Below are 21,174 nucleotides of genomic sequence, written 5' to 3' on the forward strand. Positions count from 1 at the left end.
TTAATAATTATGTGATATTTTAAGATGTGTATATACATATATGTGAGTGTGCATACATATATAATAAGGTTACATTTATCTCCTCAAACATTTATCACTTCCTTATGGTAGAAAGCATTCAAAATCCTTTCCTTGAGCTTTTTCATATATATGCATACAATTCCTACTTGCAGTCACCCTACTATGCAAGAGCACACCCGGAACTTCTTGCTCTCAAGCCCTGAGTCGATCCCTAGTACCGCAAAAAAAAAAAAAAAACCCATTATGTAGCCATTTCCCATTCCTTTCCCATAGTGCTTGGCAATAACCAACCAGCTCTCTGTGGATTTATTTTTTTCTGGATACTTCACATAAATCTAACTACACAGTATATGTCTAGTTAGTTGTTTTTTAAAAACATAGGTGCTAAGCACACAGGATATAATAATTGAGTAACCTGAATTTATAGCCTCTTTACAAGACAAGCTCCCTGAATGTCTTTTCAAGGTGAGGTCAAACATCTAAAGCTGGGCATGGTGGCCTAATCCCAGTGACTCTGGAGGCTGAGGCCCTAAACAAATTAGCAAGATCCTGTTTCAGAATAAAAATAAAAGGGACGGGGGATGTAACTCAGTGGTTAAGTGCTCCTGCCTATGCTTGTGCCTAGGCTTGCATGCCATTGTCCAGCTGTGGCCCCCTGCCTCACAGTTTTGACCACTACCTCTATTTTTCACTCTATGTATTCTCATCACTTTCTGTAGAGTTCCCCCACCTAGCACCACCATGTCAGGTGAAAATTCCCCTGCTTGGCTGAATACTTCCCTCTGCCTTACATTTCTTGTGCTTTTTTTCTATAACATATGTTACAATTCTAGCAGTTTCCCAACATTTTACATAAAACACATCATACACATCTGAAAAAAAATCCATGTGTGCACCAAGAGTCTGCTTTTAAATTTCTGTACTAATTTTAGCACTCTGCCACCTGAAGGCAAAACACCTGCTAATGAAAACACCACTGGAGGTTAGGACAGAACTCACTTCCTGAGGACACCAGTACAACAAAATGAGCAAAAACCAAACCAAAAAGTTAAACAGTGGGAAAAAAAGAACAGTATTATCTTACACTGCGATTTTCTTTTTAAAAAGAGGTCAGCTGCAAATGGGATAGGGGTTGGTGTTTAAATGCTCTACAGATAAGAGGCCCTACTAGAATCAAGGGGGCAACTTAATGAGAAGCTAATTAGAAACACCACTTTGAAATCCTCTAAAGGATTATTAACCAGAATCTCTGGTTTAAGCAGCGCCCTGGTTCCCCTCCCCCAAGGCAGGCACTTAAGACTTTGCTGGCACCTAGAGACTGTACCACCACAAACAGCTCCTGGCAACCAGCAAGGTCCCAGAGCCTGCCAGCAAAAAACAACCCATGGCAGCAGTCTAATGCTGAGGTTCAGTGAGACAGTGGCCCTTCACTGATAGTTTCCCCAGGAGTCGCAATTAAAAAGACTTTTTGAGGCAATGAGATTGGACTCCTAGGTGACCAATGCCTGCATGCTTGAAAGGTCTGAAAATTTTCTGCTCTAGAAACAAAAAGCACAGACCACGCACCACCATTAGGTGTTCTCCAGGATACATGTTCCATATCAGACAGATATTCAACAATCTATATAATGTGTAGTTTCTGTTATCTCAAAACCAAGAGCAGACTATAAGAACAAATCCTGACAAGAAGTAACGAAATGTTGGTGCTTGATACTAAACTTATGCTTGTAGCCAAGAAGAGGCATCCGTGGTGTTCAGATTATAGATAGTGTGAATCGGGGGCATGGAGGACTGCCCAAAGCATTGAAGAACAAATAGTAAAGGGAGCTTGCAAGAAGTGTTAGTAAAAGTTGTGGAAAATGAGTGAAGATGAGCAAGATAACTGGAAACCACTGAAAACGTGACAGGATACCAACTACCAAAGGCCATTCCCAAACCAGTGATTCCTGGGACAAAGTAGAGAGGGGAGATGAAGTCAGTCAGTAAAGAATTGTCACCCAAAGGTAATTAGATGTTGATCCATGACTGGCAAGAGCACATCTAAGAGCAAAAAGACAAAAGCTAAATAATATACAGAAGTCAATAAAATTTACAAATGATTAGTTTTTCCCTTTCTTGAGCTCCTGGTGTGATACTTAAATGACAGGCTCTCCAATACAGCACTGTGTTGACATATCAGTTAAGAACCACGAATACTGCAAGGCAAAAAACAAACAAAACAAAACACCCATCTCCCTTACATCACAGGCATGCGTATATCAAGGCCTAGTGTAGAGTAAAGAACTAAATCCTACTGTAAAACTTTTGATTAAGTATGCGGATGGAACAAGTGACAAAGGAAATATGGTCACAAATTTTCCCATTATAATGTGAGGGAGGCTCACAGCACCAATGTGGGACTGGAACAGACTCCAAGTTTTAGCAAACAATGCAGTGAGCTTCCTGCTAATGACTTCTAACGTTTCACCTTACCGCCTTCCTTCTTTACTTTATTTGCCTTCCTGATCACTTAAAGCCATAGCAGCCAGCAAAGTTTGTTATCCTTTCTAATTGTTCTCTACATATCTGTTTTCTTTCTTTCTTTCTTTCTTTCTTTTTTTTTTTTTTTGTACTCAGGGGCACTCAACCATGAGCTTCATTTTGTATTTTATTTAGAGACAGGGTCTCACTGAGTTGGCTTAGCACTCACTTTTTTTGCTGAGGCTGGCTTTGAACTCATGATCCTCCTGCCTCAGCCTCTGAAGCCGCTGGGATTACAGGTGTGTGCCACCGTGTCCTAGCTGAGCTCTAAAACATCTGATTAAAACATCATCTGTTCCTTCCTACAGTGTGAGCTAGAATCATTTAACTACTTACTCTAGGCTATGTTACAAAATGAAATATCCAAACTTAGTTGGCTCCTGGATGTTGAGTGGAAAACCCTCATAGTAGTAACTAGTTGTTCCCTCAAAGGGCTTTTTTTCATCAGGTCAAATATAGCCCTGCTACCCAAATTCTCCATTTTTGCTCAATTCTAATTTCTTCCACCTTTGTATTCATGAATATATTTTATATCTATTATAGACTTATCTATGGATGTGGTTATCAACAGAGATTTTAAGATCCAAAAGAATGTGACCTCATTTTTATAACTCCTTTCTAGAATTACATCTTACATACAAAACCTAGGTTTGAGAATTAGACAAAAAAAAAAAAAAAGGCATTAAAAGAAGTACATGAAAATGGGACCATCCTTTCTGAACAGTGAAAACTCCCTCTCTTTACTCTCACACACTCACCTCTTGCTTCATGGCTTTGATGGACAGGTGGTCAGACATCCACCTAGGTTGCAACTCTGCCTTTAAGCGCTGTGGACGTTTTCCTATAGTTAAAAAGTACGGAAAAGAAAGGAAAAGATAGATTAGGGTATTCTCAACTACTGCTGCTGCTGCTGCTGCTGCTGCTACTGCTGCTGCTGTACTGCCGCTGCTCAATCACTGCCAAACAATGACCATAAAGGTATGTAGGTAACTGCTTTACCTAGATGGAGGGCCAAAAGTATCCATGCTTAGGATAATCACAGAAAAGAACTCTTCAGCTGTGCAGTATACTAAGCCAGTGTATATTCTTAAAACAAAACACAGTAAGTTTCTCCTTTGACAATATCACTGGCCCCCCACACAAAAAATCCATTAACTGTTTAAACATTAAAAAAAAAAAATAATAAGTTTAAAAACTAAATAATCCTCAAATGTTTTAAGGGGAAGGATGTCTTATCACCTTCAGCTGTAGGGAGTGGCTCTGAGAGCGGGCACTATGTGCAGCTGGAGGCAGAACACCACTTTAAAAGGCAGGTCAGTAGCAGTAGTGAGAAGTGAGGGCAGCTGCCCAAGGTGGGACCCAAAGTGAGTGAGTGGGAAAAAGACACAAAGACTTGGAATCAGAGAGCTCACCTGAAAAGATTACAGACCTAAGAAAATTCAGAAGGACTGAGAGTGACTGCTGTAGGGGGATATTTCAAAGAATGAGTTTCTAAGAATGATGTATATCTAGGCAATCATTTGGAAGGCCAAGGTGTATTAGCACATGTATGCTTTGGAACTTTATGGAATGAGACCCATAGCTTCACCTTGTAACATACTATTAAAAGGTGGTAAACAGGGCTTTCAGGTCAGTCAGTGTAACTTCTTTGGCTACAGCATCAAACTCAGATTTGATCCTAGTAATCCAAAGTTTTGAGACTTCCTGAAGAATCAAGAAGACATAAAGAATAAAAAGATGGAAAAAACTCAATTGTCGATAAGGAGTGGTTTATATGGTTTAACCACCTTACAAAGCAATGGTGGTAGATTTAATGAACCATCAGTTTTAGAAAGATTTTGTTTCCAAGGAAGAGAGGGAATAGGCAAGGACAAACCTTGATCCCAAAGTACTTTTTTCTAAAAGCTACTCTAGCATTTTTTCTCATATGCTTAAAAGTATACCCTTTGTAAGTTACAAGGCTCTAATAGAAGTGGGGTCTTTTTTTGTTTTATGGTAGCATCAGGGAATGAACCCAGGGACGCTTTACCACTGGGCTACATCCCAGTCCTTTTTATTTCTTGAGACAGCATCTTGCTAAGTTGCTTAGGGCCTCACTAAGTTTCTGGGCTGGCTTTGGACTTGTTATTTTCCTGCCTCAGCCTCCCCAGCTGCTGGGATTAAAGGCGTGTGCTAGAAAGATAGGAATCTTCTAAACTTTAAATGAATGTATAGAAACTGTCTTCCAAAGAAACCGCATCAGTTATAGGTTAATAGAAAGAAAAGTCAATACCACTTCATTCCAACTTTGACACCTCCAATAAAAGTAACTGAGAAACAAGCTACTCTTAATACAGATGGTGAATGTTTTCTCCCTACATTAAGTTTACCTTCTGTGTAAAGTATCTAAACAATTTATTTCTTAAGAACTTTAATGTTTATAAGTTGTCTAAATATTGCTTTCTGTATCATGAACAACACAAATACCTTCAGTAGTGTACATCCCATTAAAAAAAAAGAAAAGAAAAAACTTTTATATGGTCAAAGCAGACCTTACCTTCTGATTCTCTTAAAGTTTACTATCATACGACCAGAGATTTCTCTTGCATTTACACATTACACATTACACTTACACATTTAAGAAATGTGGATTTGTGGGCTGGGGTGATAGCTCAGTCGGTAGAGTGCTTGCCTCTCAAGCACAAGGCCCCGAGTTCGATCCCCAGCACCGCAAAAAAAAAAAAAAAAAAAAAGAAAGAAATGTGGATTTGTTTCCTACCAAAATTTCTCATCAATTATCCATCACCATCAACAGGGGAAGGGGACGATTGCTATATACATTACAGGGGTTCTTTTAATTCCCACAAAAGCTTCTGTGAAATTACAGCATTTCATTTTGCTAATAAGAAAGTTAAAACTGAAATTCAGAGATCTCAAGTAACTTACCCAAGGGATAGTTGGAAGAGGATAGCACCATAATTCAAATACATTTGAAGAAAACTCCTAAATTCCTTGTTACCCTGGTAACTTTCTCCACTGCTCAGGGTTTTGTGCCTCCTTTACATACTGTTTGTTTTTTTTGCATTGTTTTTGTTTTGCAGTATCGGGGACTGAACCCAGAGGTGCTCCATGACCAAGCTATATCCCCATCCTTGTTATCTTTCCACCTCAGTCTCCTAAGTAGCTAGGATTACAGGTGTGGAGCCACCGCCCCCCCCCCCCCCCCCCCCCCGCTACATACCATGTTTTCATTTTCTTTCTCTTTCAGGTACCAGGGATTGAACTCAGGGCACTTGACCACTGAGCCACATCCCCAGCTCTATTTTGTATTTTATTGAGAGACAGAATTTCACTGAATTGCTTAGCACCTTAATTTGCTGAGGCTGGCTTTGAACTCGCAATCCTCCTGCCTCAGTCTCCTAAGCTGCTGGGATTACAGGCGTATTCCACTGCACCTGGTCATACCATGTTTTCATATGTAATAGTGTCTATTTGTGAGCACTGCATTCTTTTCCGCCTATCTATGTTTCAATTTTCACATTTGAATCATGGGTATTTTTTCAGTGTTAGAATGAACTTTCTTGTGGTTAATGCTATTACAACGTGTAGTGGTAGGTTAACATACGGATAAAGCAGGGAATTAAAAAAATGTATACATTTTATGCACTTAATTTACAAATGTACCGCCATTCACCAATCATAAGATACCCACCAAGATGATTCCCTGTGATTTGTTCACATAAACATCCTCTAACACCTTCATTTGGTCTTCCAGTTTTTAAAGTAAGACTTTTAGCACACTTAAAAATCAAAGGCAAGAATCCTTACAATTTTAAGTCCTCTTGTACAATCTTTTACTATTTCACCCACCTTGGTAGGCTACTTTAGAACCACCCACAAAAAAAAAAAATTTTTTTTTTTGGTGGAACTGGGGATAGAATCCAGGGCATAGTGCATACTAGGTAAGTATACTAGGTAAGTGCATACTGAGGTATAGTCCCAACCCAAACAACTTGTTTTTAATGTTTTCTTCCTCCCTTTTTGCAGTTCTGGGGATGAACCCAAGGCCTTACACATGCTAGGCAAGTACTTTAGCTTTAACACTGAACTATATACCCAACTCAATAAAACATTTTACAGAAATTTTAATTGCCACATTTTATTGGTTTCATAAATTCTTAAATGTTTAACTACAATAACAAGTACAATGGGAACAAACAGGCTCATAAAAATGTTACAACTGTTGAACATGTAACTCAACTGCTGAATGCCAACTATAGCAAAGATTACTAAGAGTTGATAATTCTCCATAACTTTGAGCAAATCACTTACACTAGCTGAGCCTTAAATGAAAGTCCTTTGAGAATGCTTCTGATGTGCTAATTCTTGTGCTAATATCCAATGTTCCTACTTCACACTATTTATATTCACCTGCTATTTTGGAGGAAATTTTATTGTGCTGGGATTTGGTGGAGATTACAATAATTCTCAATTTATCCAGGTGAATATTGGGCTGTATTTTATACTTTCCTTCCAGGAACAGACAGGCCTTAACACATTTATGTATCTACCAATGGATTTGAAAGTTTATTTTCCTTACAGACAATGCACAACTCTGACAATTTTTTTTTTACTACTACCATTATGGGTTTATTTTCCAGAACTTTAAATTTTAGTATACCCAATAATCACCTGGTGAGATTCCACAACTGCAAGATAATAGGTACTACTTGGAATAACTCTGACAGAGGTTGGGAATAGAGCAGTGGTTAGGAATGTGAGTTTTTGGTATACATGCCAAGTGATTCTAATGCAAGTAGTCCAGTTTTCCAGCACTGTTAAAGTAATTCTAGTTAACAGATGTTTTACTAGATTTACAGTCTCCAGGCAAACATTCTAAAACTTTGTATCTTATTATCCTTTTTTGGTATACTATACTGGGCAAGGCATCCGAAATGTTATTGCTAGTATTATACTCTGAGGTTTACCTCTGATAAATTATGTTGAATTATTTTTTTGGTTAAGAGGTAGCTTTTATTTGTCAGTATTAAAGATGTATAGATCACTAATGAGAAGTGTTTAATCTGGAGCTGGGGTTTTGGCTCAGTGGCAAAGCACTTGCCTAGCATGTGTAAAGCACTGGGTTCCACTCTTTGCACCACATGACAAATAAAATAAAGGCATTCTGTCCATCTACAACTACAAAAAATGAAAAATTAAAAAATAATGTTTAATTTAATAGGGAATGGGAATATGATACTTAGGTAAATTAACAAGGAAACCTTCACCTTTTTTCCTTCCCTTTTCCCTTTTCTTTTCCAGTGCTAGGGAGTGGACCTGAGGCCTGTCTTGTGCATGCTAGTCAAGTACTCTACCATTCAGCTACATCCCTGGCCCATCATTTCTGATATGTTTGGAAATTATTATTATTATTTTTTTTTTGTGGTGGTGCTGGGGATTTGAACCCAGGGCCTTGTGCTTGTGAGGCAAGCATTCTACCAACTGAGCTATATTTCCAGTCCCTGGAAATTATTCTTTGAAGGTTAGAAAACTTCAAATTTCTGGCTTATTTTTGTTTTGCTGAACTTGCATAGGACTGGGAGCATGACAGACAAATGCTCTACAACTAAGCTAATATCCCCAGCCTGACTCTGGAGATTTTAATGAGATCCTGTTGTGAAACCATTTCTTTAATTGTCTGCTAAAACTTTCTACTTCATAATTTAGATTCCCTTGTTTTTCTGGCTAAGACTGTATATCTTTCAAAATATCCAGTCTCTTTTTTTCTGGTTTCTATTTTCATGGTTCTTAAAAATTACATCTAAGCCTTATCTTAATTTTTAGAAAATATTTTTTAGTTGTCAATGATTTATTTTTATTTATTTATATGTAGTGCTGAGAATAGAACACATTCGAGGCAAGTGCTCTACTACTGAGCTACAATCCCAGCCCCTCTTAATTTTTAATCTTGAAAAGTATCAATGTGAAAATTTTTAACAAAACCATCAGTTTTCTGCTCTTAAGATTTCCCTGGTAATTCTATTATCCACCAAAATCTCTGGATAGTATAGTTTCAGAAGCAGATAAAATAAAAGAAGCTTTAAGTTAATTAGTTATATGATTTATAGATGGTTTAATCTGCCACCACTGGCTCTTTTGATCAAGTCACATACAAGGTTGTACAACACCACAAAACCACATCCTGGTTATTTTAATAAAATGAGATTATATATTTCAATTCCTAGAAAAATTGTTACAGTAGGTTGCAGATCACAGAAGCAATGTAATTCTCTCATGGAATTAGGTCAATTGATGCAAAAGTGCAGATTTTTTGATCATCAAAGACGATGCTGTCTTCAACAACTCACTGTTTGTAATTTCCTGATAGAAAGTCTAGAATTTTCAATAAAGGATTAACCTGCTACCCAGAACAAATTTAGTAATATTTTTGATATTTTGCTTTTCCCTCTAGGTGCTGCAATGATTTATATTTATTCTCTCTTCAGATTTCATTGGCAGGTAGTCAAAGATTTCTGGTTTTCTATTAACATGTATTAATCATATAAATAATTTATGAAATTATAACTTGTCCTGAAGTTGGAAAGAAGGGTACAAATAGCTCAGGTGGATAAATCTAGGAGCTGGCAATGAAGTCACCAATATAAATGCTCATCAAAGTCTGCTGTGTAGTTACAGAGACAGAGCCATAATACTGTGATTTTTTTTTTTTCTTCAGAGGAAAAAAGTTTTTTATAAAATCCAGGCAGAGTGGAGCACACCTGTAATCCCAGTGGCTTGGGAAGCTGAGACAAGAGGATTGCAAGTTCAAAGTCAGACTTGGCAACTTAGCAAGACCGTGTCTCAAAATAAAAGATAAAAAGGAGTGAGAAAGTGGCTCAGTGGTAAATTGTCTCTGGGCTAAATTCCTAGTACTCAAAAGATAAAGAAAACAAACAATAATAAAATCCAAGTAACCATCATACAGAGGTCTGCATGGGGTGACATAAGAGAAGCTGGCAAGCTCAGGGCACATTTCCTGAGGAACATAATGGAAAGAAAGCTGGTTCTAAACTGAAGAGCTATTTAAGTACTGGTGGGTACTGATCACAGAGGACTTCCTGGTGGGTGAGGAGAACAGTATGTGACACACTGTGAAAGCAGAGTTGGGTATTACAAGAACCCATATTAATACTCCAGTTCAGAGAGGATGACTGTCTATAACACTTCTAGGACACTGAAATGCATTAAAAAATCCTAATTAATATCACAGCATCAAACCCAACAAGTGGTCTGATGGCACTGAACCCTCAGTATCTCTGCATACCTTCTGGGCAATCATGTTGCAGATCTCAGGCAGGAAGTCCTCACTGAGGAGCTTATAGAGCTGCCGCTCCCGAAGGGAGGTCCTCTCTCGAAAACTCTCGGTGACCTGTCTCCATTCCTCTTCTGTTTGGCACAGGAGCCACCAAGTACCTTGACCGGGTCCTTGAGATCCTACAAAAGGAAGTCATGATTCATTACAGATATCCCACAAGGACATTTCTTTCCTATTAATTCTCAAGATTATTCCTAACCTGGGTCATGACTAAAACAAGGGGAAAAAAAGGAAAGCTAATTCTTTTTAAAGGCTGATAACATACACTTTTGATTTTCCTATTGCTGTCACTGTTTACAACTAAAAGACTAGAGGCACTACAAATGTAACTATTGTGATTATAAAATTTCAACATCCTAGAAAGCTTAAAAGGATTTATGTACTTTTTCAGAAAAAGTTTTGAGTTTGAGATTTTGCAGAAATTTATGCCTAGTCTTATTTACATTATTTTCCCCTAAAATATGTCATTTGGATTAGAGGTTGAAAATCAAGGTAGAAAACCAGTATGGCACACATAAAGTGCTGACATTAATGAGACAGTTCTGAAACTAAAAATGAGTGTATACCACAACAGGTAACAGGGCACTTGTTTACATAACTTGTCCTCATCTTAAGAGGTCAGATAGAGATGGGTACAGGATAAGGTATAAGGAACAAAGAATTGGGGATGGGGAGGGAGGCTAGTTATAAGGCAACTGGAATCATTTTAACTGCTTTGTAGGACTTTGGAAAAAGATAGTCACCATCATAATATATATGAATCATGTTGACTTGATCTTTTCTAAACGCCAACAAAGATCATTACCATTTCTGGTCTGTGACTCAGACACCAAGGAGTTTTCTTCCTGCTTTTCACTGAAACACAAGAAAGAGGTAGCAATTAAAACAAAGATAAATCCAAATTTGCTCAGTGATTCCCTTAGAATAGGAATGACAGAATGATTCAGACATAACTTTCCTATGTTCATATATGAATACATGACCAGTGTAACCCCACACCATGCACAACCACAAGAATGGGATTTATACTCCATGTATATATAATGTCAAAATACACTCTACTGTTATGTATATCCAAAAAGAACAACAACAACAATATAATATAACACAAAGAGAAAGACTGTGTGTGTTTGCAGATTCAAGAAGAGTTCTACAGAATAAACAAACACTAGGATGTTGGCATGCCACTATAAAAAAGTACATATAGGTACCAATGTTATGGCATTAACATCATCATACAGGAAAATAATAACTTTTAGAAAATCAGACAGATTAATAAATGTGAAGAAAAAGGAACTAGGGATTTCACTGTCCCCTTCCCTAATTCAGGGCTGTACTACAGATAGGTGTGTTTAATTTACTCTTATCTAATATAGAAGCTAAAATCATGGGCTCTGAAGTTGGAATGATTCTTTCAAGTCCGTCAACTACCATGTGACCTCCTATAAAATGGGGCCATTTTATCCTAAATTTCAAAAAGCACAACAATGTTAAATGTCATCATCATTTGTCAATTGTACCCCTGAAACAAAAAAGAATGCTGGATTTTTGGTTGGGTTTCAAACATTTAAAGCAGTACACTGTTCAATAAAACTGTGGGAAATGAAAATGTTTCTATCAAGGATTGTCTGATATGGAAGCCACAAGCCGCATGAGGCTACTGAACACTTGAAATGTGGCTGGTATACTTAAGTATTTTACTAGTAAATGAAATTTAATTCAAATTTCATTAATTTTAAAAATAGTATTAAGCTATATAATAGTTTAAACAGTCTCAGATACACAGCTCTAAAGGTATGAAACTACCAGTAGAGGGTGGCACAAGTCCATGTGTGCTTGCTAAAATGATTCTATATTCCCAAAACCAAGGTACTTTAATTGTGGCACTTATGGGGAAATGCAGTTACATAAAACAGCTTTTTGAACATGAAAGAGCATGTGGGCCATGTAGAAGCCAGAAACTGATATTGTATATATAACACAAATGAATGACATTTCTCACAAATACTGCTAAGGAGGAAATAGGTAGCTGCTGCAATCTAGTTAAATCAGGAAAAATTAAGTGGAATGCTGATTGAGTTAACAAAATCAAATTCTGATGGATTTACTCATAATCTGATTTTGTAGGAATGTGTCCTTTGGTTAAAAAAAAAAAAATCAGCGAAATAGGTTTAATCCAAGCATATAGATTAAGAAGTTACAGTTTATAAACTTACTAGGAAAAAACTTTTTATCTGTTACCAGAAATTTTAGGAACATGCCTCACTTCCATTGCTTTATAATGATTCTTAAGCAAAAAGTATATTTATACAGTATAGGTCAGATTGGGTTAGATTCTGAATACACTCGTATCAACATTAAAAGTAATAACCTACAAAAGAAAAGTTTTCCAATAAGAGGATGCCTTTTTCTTTGTTAACATTAAAAATTAAGAAAATAATTTAGATTTACCTTTTCTCTATTGTAAGAAATTGCATTCTATATAAAATAAAGTATGTCTGGGCATGTTAAACTAAATTCTCCATTGGGAAATAATTAACCCCTAAACTCAGATATGATAGGTAATTCTACTAAAATGCTGATTAGTTAACAGTTAACCATAAAATTAACTTGCTCTAACTTTCTGTATAAAAATGTGTGGTGCAACAAATTTTTAAATGTGTAGTATAACAAATGTTTATCAAAGCTTTACTATGGGTCAAGCGCGATTTTCGGTTGGTTACACTGCCATGCATTGTCTTATTCAATTTAATCCTCATTAAATTGATAATCATAATCCAATAAAAGAACAGGCTTATGGAAGGTAGATAACTTGGTAGAGGTCATGCAGTCAGGGCTTCTTGGTTCCTTAGTGTACACTCAACAATTTCACAAAGACTCTGACCTTAATTCAAATTTCAATTTTCATTTATTGGGTCTTCACAACTGAAGTTCCATATCCTTCCCACGGCAGAGGCAAAAATCAAAGATGAAGGCTCAAATGAAATTAAGGCTCCTTCTAGCATGAGGGTATGTGACCACAGAATAACAAGACTTTCTCACCTTGTAATAATTTCCTCCTGTAATTTCTTGCGTTTGGGGGGCCTTCCTCTTCTTTTTCCTGTTTTTCCAGGAATACTTGAAACGTTTTTTTGTCCTTCACTTTCCCTAAGAAATAGTATTATTAAACAGAAAAGTTCTTTCATAGATGAGTCTCACATGATTTGTATATAAGTAATTACAGTATTTCTGGTCATGAGGTTACCAAAAAGGTAGCAAACACAATGAATGGGGAGGGAGACCTTCTGTCTTTCACTATTAAACTGTGGAACCAAGGAAAACACATTTTGCACTATTCAAATGTAAGCTCTAACACCTTCCTAATTATAATAGTGAGCATTACTCTTAGCAATAAGGAAGTCTAAATAAAACAACAGGTAACCATTGTTCTGGGATGCTATGGCAAGAGAGTTTCTAATTTATGAAGCACTTAGCAAAGCTTACATTTTAGGCCATCATTTAAAGTTCTCTGGACTTATGCAGATGGATCTTAAGAGTCATAAGGCAGAATATCAATTCTAATAGAAAATGGAGTTCTCGAGGTATGCCTATGAAAGGTGAAATTGTTACACAAGTAACTGTGCTGCTCAGAAGAAAATGGCTGTATTATAGTAGTCTGTGGTAAGGTACTCCTCAGAAATTTCTTCAACAACTTCATATCAAAGACATTATCTTTCACCATAGCCGTGTGGCAGAGCCTTTGGAGTAATTCCTTTTAATTTATTTATTTTGCATTGCACCCAGGGTCTTGCACATGCTAGGCAGACTCTCTTCCACTGAGTTACATCCACAACCTTCATTTTAATTTTTGTATGATATGATTCCTTGTCCAGCTCCTTATAGGCACGCTGATATAACTAATTCTTTCAACAGGGGGGAAAAATGTACTGATGTAGAATTCTGATGCATTGTTACACAGTAGCTATCACACCTTGACATTAAAGACTGTACCTGCTCAAGGAGAGTTCCCCATTGGACCTCCCTTGCACAGGGTCCTCCTTGTACATTCGCGTTCCATAGAAATACCAGTAGAGGGCCCCAGAATTGTCTTCACCTAGAGGTTCCACACGGAGACTGTCTGCATCTAGACCCTAGACCCAACAGAAAATGGGATTTTGAGGAAATAAATAAAACAGGAACAAATTAAATCGATTCAAAATTTAACTTCAGACATGCCTCATATTTTAAAACACCCAAGTATCATATTTATTTTTTGATTGGGACAGATGAAAAAGAGAGAGAATGGGAAGGGACTACCTTCTTTGAAGAACAAGATATGGAAATATTTCAAATGTTCCCTCAACCATTGCTCCTATTTCACCAAAAAGTAATTCTGATGAATGTTTTATTTATTTGGTGTAAAGGTGTTATTTTCTGTGTGCCTACATGAAAGGAAAGACAATTATAATTAAGCAGAGTAAGACGTTGTGAAGGCTTTGTCTTGTGTTATATTCTACAGCTCTATCACAACCCACAGCAGCCTTTTCTCAATTTACCCCTGGGTCTAACCCACACTAGCATTCCCAGCACTGCTGAAGTCCTCAGCAAAGACTGCACTAGAATACACGATTCTTACGAGTCCATCCTCAGAGCCAGACTAAGATGTCAAACATATTAAACCATTTATGACTGAGCAGGATTAGAAACTGAACTCCCTATAAATGAAAGCACATCCTCCCTCTGCAACATACTACTAAAACAGATAACAAGAGAATTGCAGAGGCTGGGGAGGGAAGATACTCCTATATCTTCTGTCTTCAACGTATTTTGGGGGAACTTGTACAGGGGATGAACTTCACTGGCATATACAGTTTTAAGTTTGAGAGTTTTCAATGAGTATTTTAATTACACACAAATTTAGAACCTGGAAAATAAAATTCAGTGGTCAATTTAGTTATAGTTCTGTAAGATGATGAGAATGAGCAAGTGCCTCTTCCTGGTCCTGATTCAGTTAGGGATAAAGTGCATGGAAAGAAGCACAAAATCAAGCTAGAAATTAAACCAAAACAACACACTACCATACAGATTAAGTGACTTGTTTTCCATTGGCTATATGTCATGGCTGTGTTCACAGTGTCGTGGTCAATTAAGAGCATACACAAGCTACACAAGCCAAACTGTGACATCTCTTCTTTAGTTTCACATTCTGACTAAATTCCTAACTGCTTTGTTTTTCTGTTTTGTTTTGTAAACTGCTCTAGAGAAAGGATTGCTAGTGAAATACCTTGAGAAGATCGAAGACATCATCTGCATCAAGCCGATAATCACAGAGGCGGTGTAGGATTTCCACACGGGTTCGAAGAGGCAGGTCCTGGAAACTGGCTTCTCTCAAAGGATTGGGTTTCCCTTCTTCAAGCTCCCAACGATAGTTGATGATGTCCTCCAGGTAGCTATGGAATGTCTGAGGCCTAGCCAAATGGCCCCAGACACAAAAATACATTAATATAAAATGGATGATGGGTAGAAACAAGGAGAGGTAGGTGAGTTTGACAGCTGTTAGGTTTATAAAAGGTGGGCTGGGGTTGTGGCTCAATGGTGGGGCACTTGCTTAGCATGTGTGAGGCACTGGGTTTGATTCTCAGCAATGCATATAAATAAATGAATAAAATAAAGGTCCACCACCAACAAAAAGTATATATAAAAATAATTTTTAACAAAGTTTATGAAAGGAGCTGACAGGATCTAGAAGAACCTCAATGAAGCTTTATGTACTAGACTCTACAAGTTTAGTCAAATTTAAATGAAGATAAATACGCTGAGAGTTTTTCACAGAATAAGTTGTTGTACTTTACACCACAGACAGCACGTTCTGGTCAAATAGGTAAACATTTTAATTATCAAAGATATAAATGTAAAGTGGAGGCAATGGTCTCACTTTGTTCATAAGTTTAAAGAGACTCTGTGTAGTTCATATGAAAATTATTCAGTTCAAAACTGGATCCATCACTCAGATGGCACAAAAAATCCCAGAGTAATTATTTATATTTCAGGTTAAAATAACAAAGTGCAAAACCCTAAAACATGAGGAGCTACTCTAATATGCAACTATACTATATTCTCTTTTTCTCTTTTTTCAGAGATGAGGTTTCCCTCTGTTGTCCAGGCATTTCTCAAATTCCTGGCCTCAACTTCCTGAGCAGCTGGGACTATGGGATTGCTGAATTTTGCAGACAGGTTTTCTATAGAATATTTAAAACAGCATGATGGCAACTTAATGTTTTTCTTTGCTAGAGTCTGACTGACAATCCTACAATTACATTTTGATTAGTACCTAAATGTGCACTGCATATAATGAATTATGTAAAGTATAATTCATTAAATAATGGGATTACAATTTCTTTTGTTGTTCTAATTAGTTACATACATACATGGAGTATAATTTCTCATGCATCTGGTTGTACATGATGTAGACTTATATAGTTCATGTAATCACATGTGCACATAGGGTAATAATGTCTGATTTATTCTACTATCTTTCCTACCATACCCCCTTCCCCACTGTTTAGTTCAAAATACCACTATTATATCTGTAACTCTTATTGCGATGTGTGGTTCCAAAGCACAAGCATGCTAGTCCCACAATGTGTCTGAACAGTATAGTGCTCTGGGTTGACAACCTGTCTGGAAGCCCTTGTCTGACTCAAGAATTGCATGCTTGAAAAGTCTTTCCCACAGCTCTATTATCCTACTCAGTTTCAATTACATCACTTTTGCTCTAAGTTTTCTTAAAGCATCTTCATACCACCTTAACCAAATGGCACTCCAGGGCTCACAATCCAAGATAATTCAGATCTTTGTGCAGATAAACCTTCTCATATAAATCTAGTTAAAGATGGAGTAGGGAGTACTTTTGAAGGTAAATGTAATGGCTAGAGTAATTTGACACCAAAGGCTCCTTTCCACTCCTGGCTCTTAATCCTCTGTAGGAAATAAAACCCTTTAACAACTGATTAAGACTATAAACTCTCAACCCTAGAAAAAAATGAACAAGCCCAATTTTTCATATATTTTCAGCTTTTGCTATTTAAAGGAAGAAGAGGGTAGTAGCAATATACTGCTCAAAATGGCTGTGTGTGTATAAACTAAAATTCAGTTCTAGAGTCATTACCTGGAACATTCACTGATTTACTCATCCATTCAGCTCAGGGTAATTCCCTCTTAATGACTTAAATATCTCCCATCTTTATGAAATTATCCTTAATTAAATGAAACATTTCATTTGAATACAGTATCAAGAACATTAAACCACTGAAGTTCTGAACCCAGTAAGGTCTACTTTTCCTGTTGTCTAATAAAAACTTCAAACATTCTTAAAATGACCCATTTCCATACTAAAAAATAGCAAGAAAGACAACTAGTTGTTTAGTATCATGTGAAGAAAGAAATGACACCAGGTTGTAATTACCTCTCTGCTCCTTAGAGATTGAGAGATAGAGAATGAGAGAAAGAATGAGTCAACCACCTTCCCAACTCCCAGCATTAGGCATGTCTTAGAACCCCAACAGAGAGCCTCAGCCTGCTCCAGACAGAACATGCTTCTACTAGTGAGCCATGATGGCATGACCTAGGTGCTATGTTTTCATAGCAAGTCTCAGCTGGCTGGAACTGGCAGAACTTGTGACTAGGCAAGGCAATAGATTTTATTATCTGCAACCTGTTTTGGAAGATCACACATGAAAAGAAGGCTCTTGCGTTCTTCTGAGGCATGCATTAGGGAGAAAAAAGGAGCATCCTTAGTCTCCTTGCAAAGGAGTAATTAAGGCATGGCATCATGCTTAGTATCCAATGTAGAGTAAATAAAAAAAAATTATACTCTACTATTTGCTATAACCATCTGTAAAGCAAAGGAAGCACATGCACACCTAGTTAGGCCACAGTTAACTCAAGTTCTAGACTGAAATAAGCATCCTAGTTCTAGTAAGGCAACAAAAGGCTCTATAAAAAAATTTCAGGGGTGGAGGCACAGTTTAGTGGTAGAGTGCATGCTCAGTATGCAGTGTCCTGGATTTAATCCTGTGGTGCATCAGGGAGAAAAAAAAAAAAAAAAAAAAAGAAGTGATAAAGTATTTATTCTTCAAGAACATAAAATGACCCAGGCCAAAATAATTAACATAGCTGATTTCAGTAGGGCTATAAAGTAAGTAGCACCATATCTAGCATTCCTAAAATCAACAAGACAACCAACATACTTTAAAAAGTATGGTGATTGTGCTAGGCATGGCAGCAAATGCCTGTAATTCCAACAACTTAGGAGTCTGAAGCAGGATCCCAAGTTTGAAGCTAGCAACTTAGTTCAAAAGGGGGTGGAGGCTAGGAATGTGGTTCAGAAGTAGAACACCCCTGGATTCAGTCCCAGGTACTGAGGGGTGGTGGTGGGTGGGAATCACAGCTAATTCAAATTAAAGGAGTATTTGAGTCAGTTAAAATCAACACAAAATACATTCTCTAGCAGAGAATCATAAATGTAATATAAATTTTATACGTGTTTATGAATGTTTATTTTGGGTAGTCAAGAAAACAAGGAAACCCAACATGCAATAATTCTTATAAGATAAAATGTAATGGAAGTTAGATGAAATTCTAAATACCATTTGTGTAAAGTGGAAAGTCAGAAGTGAAAGGTTTACCTTGTGAAGAGGTACAATAAGAATTCTGGATGGTTTCTGATAATTTAAGGGTGCATACTGTAAACCCTACACACAATAGAAGCCAACAGAAGAAATAAAGTGATATACTTTTTAAAAAAATTTAAAAATCAGCCCGAAAGCATTATAGAACAGAAGAATGAATAAACATTATGTTCACCATCAGTAACCAATTGGGAAATGTAGATCAAAGCGGGAAGGAGATACTACTACTTCACACTCATTATGATAGCCGTATCAAAAAGACAATAACTGCTGAGCAGGGTGTGGCACTACTGGTGGGGATAAAACTGATTGGGCTGCTTTGGAAAATTTGACACATTGCTCAAAAAGTTAAAAAGAGTTGCCATATACTCTAGCTATTCCACTCACAGAGATACTCCAAACACTTATACACAAATACTGAAAGCAGGCTACTTCTTTGAAGTCAAAAAGTGGAGTGCTCTTATAAGGTGCTTCCTATGGAGGTGGCCACTGTCTGTATTTGGCATCATGGCAGCTGCCCTCAGACCTCTTCTGAAGCCAAAAATCACCAAAAAGAGGACCAAGAAGTTCATTTGGCAGCAGATATGTCATACCAATATGTCAAAATTAAGTACAACTGGCAGAAACCCAGAGGTATTGACAAGATTCAGGGGCCAGATCTTGATATGAAACAAAAAAATAAAGTGGCATCCAGTTCCTGGTCCACAAGGTCAAGGAGCTGCAAGTGCAGTTCATATGCAACAAATCTTAACTGTGCGGCGATTGCTCACATTTCCCCCAAGAGCCACAAAGCCACTGTGGAAAGAGCAGATCAACTGGCCATCAGAGTCATCAATCCCAATGCCAGGCTGTGCAGTGAAGAAAATAAAGACAGTTCATGGGAACATTTTTTGTGTCTTTAAATAAAACCACAAAAACTGCAAAACAAAACAAAAAAGTAGAAACTGCACAATTCTTGAAGTGATGGAGAAATAAAATGTATATCCACACAATTTATTTGGCTATAAAAAGGGATGAAATAATAATTCATGCCATATCATGGATGAAACTTGGAACAATATGCTGAGAGAAAGAATTCTGGCACAAAAGACCACTTATTGTATAATAAGAGCTACCTAAATATGCTGGGTAGGGAGGTGTAATCCTAGTGACTTGGGAGAAAAGGCAGGAGTATGGCAAATTCAGGGTCAACCTTGGTAACTTAGTGAGACCCTGTATCAAAATTTAAAGGTCTGGGGATGTAGTGCAGTAGTAAAAGTGCCTTGGGTTCAATCTGCAGTACAAAAGAGAAGGGGGTGAGGGCTACTTAAAATAGTGAAATGTATAAAAGCAGCAAGAGGAATACAATTGCAGGGTTAGGGGAAGAGAAGCAAAGAGACTTCAGAGGGATATGAGACACTTTTGGGGTGATAAACATATTTTTTAATTAGTGGTAATGGCCACACAATTTTATGACTTTACTCAGAATCAATGATCTGTGCACTCAGAACAACAAAAGCGGGAAAATAATATTAAAACCCACATTAAATAGAAATTGTATTAAACATTCCAAACAAAAGGCAGAAATCAACTATAGGTCCTCTATAAAATGTAATTTAAATATAAAAATGATTAAAAGGATAGAAAATTATATACTAGGAAGAGTGGGTATAGAAAATGAATATATAGTTTAGTGGTAGAGCAACTGCCTAGATGTTAAGTTGGTCAAGGAGTTGGAGGCCACCCAGCGCAACACAGTCACACACAACCACCAATGTGTGTGTGTGGGGGGCTGAATAACTATATTAATAAGAGACAAACCTGATTTAAAAAAATATTACATAATAATAAATGGACCAATTCACCAAGAATATAACAAAATTATCATCTAACAATAATGCACCAAAATTCATGAAACAAAAACTGGCAGAACTAAAAAAACAATTCACAATCATTCTCAGAGAGTTTAACATCTCTTTCTCATTAATGAGTTAGACAAAAGAATCAATAAGGGCAAGTATCAACAATACTACGAACCTGAACTGACCTTTTCAGAATACTACACAGAAATGGTGCAGAATATATTCTTTTTAAGTGTATTATGAAATATTCACCAAGATAACCACATGCTGGGAATAAGTCTCAATAACCTTCAATGGAGGGCTGGGTTTGTGGGTCAGTGGTAGAGTGCTTCCCTAGCATGTGTGAGGAACTGGGTTTGAACCTCAGCACTGCATATAAATAAATAAATAAAATAGAGGTCCCTCAACAGTTAAAACAAAAAACAAAAAACAAAACACCCTTCAATGTACTACAACATTACTGAGTATATTATCTGAAAACGTGAAATCAGAAATCATTAAGCTATCCAGAAGTTAAGTAGTAATTTTTTTTTTTCAGAACCATGGATAAATAAATTAGAACATGTTTGTGAATAATAATGAAGACAAGAAACTTTTTTCCAGGGATATTTACAGTGTTAAATGCCTCTATTTTAAGTGAGAAAAAAATAATCTCAAAGCATAAGAAGAAAGAAAAAAAAGCACAAGTTAAAGCCAAAGTGAACATCAGAGGTAATAAAAGAGAAAAAAATCATTAAAAATAAAAAGCAGAGCCAGGTGCAGTGGTGCA

At 36.9% G+C, this 21,174-nt stretch overlaps 1 protein-coding gene across 1 annotated transcript in view; it reads right to left on the minus strand.

Annotated features, from left to right (window-relative positions):
• LOC124983192 (cat eye syndrome critical region protein 2) overlaps positions 1-21,174 on the minus strand; it is a 52,908-nt gene that overhangs the window by 20,666 nt on the left and 11,068 nt on the right. Inside the window, 6 exon segments of the mRNA XM_047550209.1 lie at positions 3,300-3,383; positions 9,845-10,014; positions 10,701-10,750; positions 12,938-13,042; positions 13,886-14,025; positions 15,159-15,342. Coding sequence (XP_047406165.1) covers positions 3,300-3,383; positions 9,845-10,014; positions 10,701-10,750; positions 12,938-13,042; positions 13,886-13,941 — 465 coding nt within the window. The 5' untranslated portion in view covers positions 13,942-14,025; positions 15,159-15,342.

This window comes from Sciurus carolinensis, chromosome 4 (genome assembly GCF_902686445.1).
Source record: "Sciurus carolinensis chromosome 4, mSciCar1.2, whole genome shotgun sequence".
NCBI classification, from domain to species: Eukaryota; Metazoa; Chordata; class Mammalia; order Rodentia; family Sciuridae; genus Sciurus; species Sciurus carolinensis.